Consider the following 9,346-nt stretch of genomic DNA (forward strand, 5'->3'; position numbering starts at 1 on the left):
TGGTCTCGATCTCCTGAACTCGTGATCCGCCCGTCTCGGCCTCCCAAAGTGCTGGGATTACAGGCTTGAGCCACCGCGCCCGGCCCAAAACTTGACTTTTTATGACGCTTAAAATAAGCAGACTATTGCTAAGTACTGTTTAGGAAAATTCCATACAGAGTTCCTGATTCCTAAATCAGGAATAGTGACAACCACCACTTTAATCTCTGGAATCCAGCCAGCCATGATTATCTGACAACACCGTTTCCTGTGGCAAGTGAATCTGGGCTCGGGATTCCTGTCAACACGGCATTCCAGAGAGTCAGTATCAACTGGTTAGAGGTGGCATCTGAGATGAAAACAGATTGACATTCCAGTCCTAATTACTGGAAATTTACTTCCAACAAAAGCTTGTCTTCTTTTAAAGATGACTTTCAAGGATAAAACAAACAAAAAAAACTCACCAATAAGCTTGTTTTCCTTGACAAAACATCGAAACTCAGCGCCAGGAATCAATTCACACCATTTTCGGAGAACAAGCTGTAGACAAAGGACAGAATATTTAATATAACACAACCATATGGTAAGGTCTACTAGGCAATTTTAGGTCAACGCTGTATCTTAATGATTGCCATTATCAAATGGTTTTTTAAAAAGAGGCATCATATAACATTCTTGGCTGGGCATGGTGGCACATGCCTGTCAGCTACTCAGGAGGCTGAGGAAGGAGAATCACTTGAACCCAGGAGGCGGAGGTTGCAGTGAGCAAAGACCACGCCATTGCACTCCAGCCTGGACAACAAGAGTGAAACTCCATCTCAAAAAAAAAAAAAAAAATTCTTAACATGAGATGTAGGGAATAGAGTTGTGATCTATTATTCTAATAATCGCAAGACAATTGTGCTAAAATTCTATGACAAAATGCATCCTTGTCAGGTAGCTGCCATTTTGAGAGTTCTGACATACAAGCACACCATCAAGAACGTAGTTACATCTTTTCACCACAGTGCCATATGTCCATTCATATGTTCTGCACCCCTTGAGGAATATCAAATAATAAAGTAATTCCAGCCAGGTGCAGTGGCTCACTCCTGTAATCCCAGCACTTTGGGAGGCTGAGGCCGGCAGATCACCTGAGGTCAGGAGTTTGAGATCAGCCAGGCCAACACAGTGAAACTCCATCTCTACTAAAAATACAAAAAATTAGCCAGGCGTGGTGGCAGGCACCTGTAGCCCCAGCTACTAGGGAGGCTGAGACACGAGAATCGCTTGAACCCAGGAAGCAGAGGCTGCAGGGAGCTGAGACTGCATCACTGCACTCTAGCCTGGGCAACAGAGCAAGACGCTATCTCAAAAATAAAATAAAATAAAATAATTCTAAACTTGTCTACCTTAAGTACCAAGAGGTAATCCTTACTTTGATATAATTATTATTGAGGTTTGTCACAATGAATCACCAAAACAACTCTCTATTTTCTCAATATTTTAGTCAATCAATTCTACCCTTGGCCCAAATCACAAATGGGTCTTATTACTGTAATTAATAATTATTTAATATATATAAACTCTCATATACTATAGTAATAAGTTTCTCATCTTAAAAATCAGGAAAATTTCAGGTGGGACATTTTATGTATTTAAAAAAACATGTTTAAAATATGCCTTAGAAATTTTAAATGCACTGATTTCATTTTTCATTTATTATAAGCTCTTAGTCAAGCCTTATTATCTGATTTTTTTTAAAAAATGTAATTATTAAATGGATCTGACACTAAAATATTACACAGTTCCTATCTATTAAAAGCCCATACAGGCATATACACACATACTTTTTTATATATATATAGAGAGAGAGAGAGAGAAAGAGAGAGGCTACAGTGGTTTTACTTAGCAACAAATAAATAAGCAATTGTAGCACACAATTTACTGGAAAATTTGCATAATGTTTATCAAAATACTATTTTGTATAGGTAACACATACACTCTGGTTGATTTTCACAAAACACAGAAGGGCATAGGGAGTTTCTCTCTCTCCCCCACCCTGTCCCTCTGTCTTTCTCCTCAGAGGCAACCAGTGCTATAGGTTTCTTGTGCATCTTTCCAGATTTATCCTACGAATACATAACTATATATAAACAGAGAGAGAAAGACTGTGTGTGTGTGTGTGTGTGTGTGTATTTTAAATACACACAGACAGGAGAAAACAATACACAGGATTCTACTTGCAACTTTTTTTATTTGAATTACTTGAAGAGTATCACTTTCCTACACTTTTAAAATTGAGTTTTAAATCTTATACACATGATAATGGTGTCTTTCAAAATGGCAATAAGAGAGCAAACTGCTGGTAAATAAATCTTGGAGGTAGATGATGACTTCTTAAAAAAGACTGTGCCTCAGAGAAAGGTTAAGGAAATGATCTCTTTCTAGTACCTGGCAGAAGCACCACAGCCAGTTACTTAATAGTTGTTTATTGCGTGAAGCAATAGCTATGACTATATTATTTAAAGTTATAGTAGTGTTTAATAAGCTGGGAAAATGCTCACACTATGCTATTAAGCAAGGGAAAAAAAATCTCACAGATTGTATGTAAGAATCTTACCTACAAGCACTCTAAGATCTAGTAATTGGTGGCTTGGTAAGAAGTCACTTAACTAGTAAATTAACTGCTCCATGCATACGGTATAATCCTAAAAGAGAAGTCTATCTACAGTCAACACATTAAAAATTACTCAACACAGTGAGTCAACAGACCAATTTTGAAAGCATGTGTACATACGTACAAAAGTAGCTAGAAGCAAACAGACACTAAAGATATATTTTTAAAATTACTGCACTAATTCGAATTGGTGTTACAAGACCAACAATGAAATGTAATTTTCACGTAAATGTAAAAATGCAATTATGGAGCAAAGATGACCATTCTCTTTTCAACAAACTATGAGTTGTCAAAGTTTTGGAAAGTTTGCATTTTGACAATGCAAGTGCAAGAAGGACCAGGAATGAGAGCTGAAACGTGGAGTCTGCATTTAGAAGAAAGTTAGGCCGGGCGCAGTGGCCCACGCCTGTAATCCCAGCATTGTGGGAGGCTGAGGCAGGCGTTTCACTTGAGGTCAGGAGTTCGAGACCATCCTGGTCAACATGGTGAAATCCAGTCTCTACCAGAAATACAAAAATTAGCTGGGTGGTGGTGGTGCACATCTGTAATCCCAGCTACTCGGGAGGCTGAGGCAGGAGAATTGCTTTAGTCCAGGAGGTGGAGGTTTCAATGAGCTGAGACCGTGCCACTGCACTCCAGCCTGGGCAACAGAGCAAAACTGTGTCTCCAAAAAAAAAAAAAAAAAAAAAAGAAAAAGTTATGTTTCGGATCCATTCACGACAGTTGATGAGCAGTTAGTTGTAGCTAAGAACATGGTGCAGATCAGGGTATGTGCGTGTGTGTTTTGTGTGTATACTTTCAAAACTAGGAAAATTTGGAATAAAAATTGAGGTTTACTACGTTTAAACTCATCAAAATTTCTAATGAAGTTGTTTTTTCACCATCCTCTTTTTTTTTTGAGACAGAGCTTCACTCTTGTCACCCAGGCTGGAGTGCAATGGCACCATCTCAGCTCACTGCAACCTCCACCTCTTGGGTTCAAGCAATTCTTCAGCCTCAATTTCCCGAGTAGCTAAGATTACAGGCGACCACTACCATGCCCAGATTAACTTTGGTATTTTTAGTAGAGACGTGGGGTTTCGCCATGATGGCCGGGCTGGTCTCGAACTCCCGACCTCAGATGATGCGCCCACCTCGGCCTCTCAAAGTGCTGGGATTACAGGCATGAGCCACTGTGCCTGGCCTATCCTCTTATTCTTATAAGTTATTTGTAAGGTGAGTGAACAGTATAAAAAATGGTAAAATACTGAAACAATGAGGTGCAGCTGTGCAGCGTAAAAAGGTGTTTGTTTTGTTAAAGGTGTCTGCATATATCCTGTAGCAAGTGTATACTGCATACATATATTTAGTATATATATTCTATACATAATATATGTCCTTTTATGTGTATATTTCATAAATGTAAAATTTCAGTGGCTTTAGGTTCCCAAAGAAATTAATCCAAGAAACTTCATTCGTTTCATTTCACTTAAGAATAAATAGCAATTCTCAACACATCTTCATCTACAATTATCAAGGAAAATAAGCTTCTTACCTCATATTCTATACATGGATCTGGAGAATCATCAGTACAATGAATAAACCTTTGGAAGAAGAAAAGGCAACTGAATCTCTTTGTTACTGGTGTCAGTTTATGCACACACGTAACTTATATTTAACATGAAAGTAACGTTTTACTAAAAGCATCCAGAAACAGGAGACTAACTCAAATTCAATCAACATTTATTAAGCCTTATTCAATGCTATGCGTTAGCCTAGGCACCCTGAGATATTAACTCATTTAATCCTCAAAACAATGTTATGAGCAAGACTGTACTTTCCAGGATCATTTCTACAGTTGGTCTAGTATTTGATAGCACAATAGGGTGACTATAGTCAACAACGATTTAATTGTACATTTTAAAATAACTAGAGTATAACTGAATCATTTGTAACACAAAGGATGGATAAATGTTTTGAGTGGAACAGATACCCCATTTTACATGATGTGATAATTGGGCATAGCCTGTTTGTATCAAAACATGCAATGTACCCCAGGATGGGTGCAGTGGCTCACAGCTGTAATCCCACCACTTTGGGAGGCCAAGGCAGGCGGATCCCTTGAGGTCAGGAGTTTGACTCCAGCCTGGCCAACATGGTGAAACCCTGTCTCTACTAAAAATACAAAAATTAGCCGGCTGTGGTGGTGGACGCCTGAAAACCCAGCTACTTCAGAGGCTGAGGCAGGGGAATCGCCTAAAACTGTGAGGCAGAGGTTGCACTGAGCCAAGATAGCACCACTGAACCCCAGCCTGGGCGACAGAATGAGACTCCATCTCAAAAAAACCCCAGAAAGCAAAAAACACCCATCTCATGTACTGCATGAATATATACACTTACTATGTACCCACAAAAATTAAAATAAACAATGTTATGAGCTATTATAACCACAGACATAGTATAATCTCCATTTTTTCTGTCAAAAGCCAAAGAAACTAATACCCAGAAAAGCCCAAATTTAGTGGCCACACCAAGACTCAACCTGTCTAACCCCCGATTCTCAACAAGGGGAGGAAGGCACTGTCATTGCACACGTTCCTGTTGCGTGCATCTTATACTGCAGCCAGCAGCCTACTTCTCCCTCAATGTAACGCTGGCCATCGAAAGCCACACAGGTAATCGAATCCGTCTCCCACGTGCCATTTTAAAACTCGGATAGATCCATTCAGCCCTCCATTAAGTACACTGCTTCCTCCTCTAAAAATCCTCAGTTTCATCAACAGTGTTTCATATCGCTTACTAAATGCCCACCTGTGCCAAAGCTTGGGCTAGGCATTGGGAATGTTAAAATGATGAAGACTCCTTCGTTCTGTATGAGGTCAGTCTGGTGGAGAAAGCTAAAAAGCACACACAATTTTAAACACACTGGAGAAAAAACGCTCCGCGGCACCAAGGAGGAACTGACTGGCTGGCTGCTGTGTGTCTGAGGGGAGCGGTAGTCCAGAAGGGGTCCGCATTTAAAGCACAGAGAAACGTGCCAAGGCAGGGAGGGCAGTGAGAGATCTCACGGAGCATTCAAATAACTAGAGGAGATCATCTCTGATGGAGCGCAGGACGCAAGGGGGAACTGCAACAGATGGAGCTGGACAGAAACTCTGGACAAAGAGAAGCATCCAGGTCATGAGAGGCCTTGTGTGCCCACCCAGGGCACTTGGACTTCATTATATAGACAATGGGAAGCCCTAACATCTTCAAGTATGCAAGGGAGATCATTCCATTTAGGCGTTAAGAACATCACTGTGTTCACAGGTACCAGGGGTTTAAAAACATTTTTAAAATCTGGATCATTATGGCCTAATGGTGTTGGACAGTTTAGGGGAAGGGCGGCAGCGTGGGAGGCAGAGAAACCTGGTAGAAGGCTTGCTGCAATAGCCTCAGGGAGATGAGGGTCTAACTATGGGAATGGGAGTGGACAGAGAAAGGAGAAGCGTAGAGGCAGGAGCAAGATCACTTGGTGACTCACTGAAAGGGAGGGAGCAGAGCCGGCACGGTGGCTCACACCTGTACTCCCAGCACTCTGGGAGGCTGAGGCGGGCCGATTGCTTGAGTTCAGGCGTTTGAGACCAGTCTGGGCAACGTGGCAAAACCCTGTCTCTAGAAAAATTAGCCAGGCGTGGCCAGGCACAGTGGCTCACGCTTGTAGTCCCAGCACTTTGGGAGGCCGAGGCGGGCAGGTCACCTCAGGTCAGGAATTCGAGACCAGCCTAACCGACATGGAGAAAACTCGTCTCTACTAAAAATACAAAATTAGCTGGGTGTGGTGGCGCGTGCCTGTAATCCCAGCTACACGGGAGGCTGAGGCAGAAGAATCGCTTGAACCAGGAGGCAGACGTTGTGGTGAGCCGAGATCGCGCCATTGCACTCCAACCTGGGCAACGAGAGTGAAACTCCGTCTCAAAAAAAAAAAATTTGCTAGGCCTGGTGGTGTGCACCTGTAGTCCCAGCTACTTGGGAGGCTGAGGCACGAGAATCCCTTGAACCCAGGAGTTGGAGGTTGCAGTGATCTGAGATCACAACACTGCACTCCAGCCTGGGAAACAGAGTGAGACTCTGTCTCAAAAAAAGAAAGAAAATTATTTTTGTATACATATCCAGTATAGAGACAAGTGAAATATTTTAATTAGATAATCTACATAAGGAGAAAAGGGAAACATTCCAATAAACAGAAGAAACAATAGACCAGAGGTAAAAAAATCACAATCAGGACCTTGGGCTCTGTACTAGTATTTTCTCATCTTAGAAGAGTCAATTATCTTTTGGGACTGGTTCGTAGTTGCCTCAGCAGTAAATGGCAGATGGTATTGGGCGATTTCTAAAGTTCTTTATTCAATCAAATCTGTAGACAACTTGTCAGACCCCTTTTTCTTCCCTGTCTTTATATTCAGTTAACTACTTACTGCACGCTGAACCTCAGGGTGTGTCAGAGCTTCTAGAACACAGGTTTGAAAATGAGAGAGTGGAATGAGATGATTTTTCAAAATACTTCCCCAGAGATTCCAATCCGAAGTGTTCGAGATAGGGACTAGACACATATTTTATTTTATTTTTTTTGAGACACAGTCTCACTCTGTTGGCCAGGCTGGAGTGCAACGGCATGATCTCGGCTCACTGCAACCTCCGTCTCCCGGGCTCAAGCAATTCTCCTGCCTCAGCCTCCCAAGTAGCTGGGATTACAGGCGTCTGTCACCATGCCCAGCTAATTTTTGTATTTTTAGTAGAGAAGGGGTTTCATCATGTTGGTCAGGCTGGTCTCAAACTTCCGACCTTAGGTAATCTGCCCACCTCAGTCTCCCAAATGCTGAGATTACTGGCGTGAGCCACCGTGCCCGGCCCGTATTTTAGAAACGGTTATTCTGAGGAGTAGCTGCAGTTCAAGCTCTGTAAGAGGTTCTTGGGAAAAGGGCCAGAAGATGCCTGTCCACCAACTACAGGCCTCAGCAGGAAGTCTGCACCATTCTTGGGGAAAGGAAGAAATAGGGAAAAGGAAGGAAGCATCAAACTGGAGCGGCTTGGACCCCAAGCATGGCCTTCAGGGCTGCAGCTTCAGCTGGAAAACTCAGTCTGGCTACCCTGAATCCCACCAAGGTCACTGGAGGACTCAGCACGTTTCCCACGACAAAAAGGCTCCACCTCAAGAAAAACAAAAACAAAAAAACCACCACCACCACCAACAGGAAAAATTCCTAAAACTTTTTTCCTGGGTTAGTATTTAACATTAATCTGTAAGATTTCTTTAACTGAAAATGTCAACAAAGTACCAACAGAATGTGGTATTAAAGTCACTAATTTGTAGTCTAAGCCGAAAGGAGGCTCTTACGTTGAATTCGAAGTTCAAATTCTTGGCAGAATAATTATAGTTACTCTAGCCGGCTATGAAAATTCTAAAATAAACACAAATGTGATTAAGTAATGTTACATTATTTACAATGTAAGTGGCAAACTAAAAGAATTCTCAGGTATAATAATAGCAAAGATTTTATTCCGAAGGAAAAAAAGCAAAATCCCAAAGCCCTACTGTGATGAAAGCTACTATGAAATGATGCTAGCATATTCTTACTACACTTTAAAATTAGCCAGTTAACAGGAATTTTGGAAAGCAATGTTACAGACACAAATTTTTAAAAAGGAAAGAAAAAAAAGGAAAAGAAAAAATATTCTATCCCCAAACTAAAGAAATATGCTTAAGTAGTACTGATGACTAATCAGAGTGTTTTTTTTTTTTTTTAAGGAACAAAATAATGGCATTCGCAGCAACCTGGATGGAATTGGAGACTATTATTCTAAGTGAAGTAACTCAGGAACGGAAAACCAAACATCGTATGTTCTCACTTGTAAGTGGGAGTTAAGTTATGAAGACGCAAAGGCATAAGAACGACACATTGGACTTTTGGGACTTGGGAAAGGGTGAGGGTTGGCGAGGGATAAAGGACTACACATTGGGTGCCGTGTACACTGCTTGGGTGATGGGTGCACCAAAAGCTCAGAAATCACCACTAAAGAACATATCCATGTAACCAAACACTACCTGTTCCCACAAAGCCACTGGGAAAAAAAAAAAAAATACAGGGGGAAATACACAGTGTACGTCAATGACAGATAATTACACATCCCTTGTCTTTACTCAGATGCAAAATAAACACTGAAATAATTTTATCAAAAAATAAAATAAAATAAAATGAGTGCCATATTTTTTTCTTTTATTACTACCCACATCATCCTCAGCTTAAACAAGCCTTAGTTTTCTGCCAGGCAAATGGCCTAACTATAAATAGGAATATTTATTGTGCCCTGAACATGCCTTCAGACTGACATGCTATTAATTATAATTAGGCTGGGCGCGGTGGCTCACGCCTGTAATCCCAGCACTTCAGGAAGCCGAGGCAGGTGGATCACTTGAGGTCAGGAGTTCAAGACCAGACTGGCCAACATGGTGAAACCCTGTCTCTACCAAAAATATAAAAATTATCCGGGCGTGGTGGCACGTGCCTATAGTCCCAGCTACGTGGGAGACTGAGGCAGGACAATTGCTTGAACTGGGAGGCGGCGGTTGCAGTGAGCCAAGATCGTGCCATTGGACTCCAGCCTGGGCCACAGAGTGAGACTTCCTCTCAAGAAAAAAATAAAAATAAAATAAAATAAGTAAATAAATAAATAATTATAATCAGTACA

The 9,346-nt window shown here is 41.3% G+C and overlaps 1 protein-coding gene across 1 annotated transcript in view; it reads right to left on the reverse strand.

The window, feature by feature from the left end:
- The window catches only part of CDC123 (cell division cycle 123), a 70,465-nt gene that overhangs the window by 24,320 nt on the left and 36,799 nt on the right, over positions 1-9,346 (reverse strand). Inside the window, exons 7-8 of the mRNA XM_011974894.1 lie at positions 4,173-4,221; positions 444-519 (exon numbers count right to left, since the gene is read on the reverse strand). Of these exons, the coding sequence (XP_011830284.1) occupies positions 444-519; positions 4,173-4,221 (125 nt within the window). The remainder of the gene's footprint in view (positions 1-443; positions 520-4,172; positions 4,222-9,346) is intronic.

The sequence above is a fragment of the Mandrillus leucophaeus genome, unplaced genomic scaffold, assembly GCF_000951045.1.
Source record: "Mandrillus leucophaeus isolate KB7577 unplaced genomic scaffold, Mleu.le_1.0 Scaffold15, whole genome shotgun sequence".
NCBI lineage: Eukaryota > Metazoa > Chordata > Mammalia > Primates > Cercopithecidae > Mandrillus > Mandrillus leucophaeus.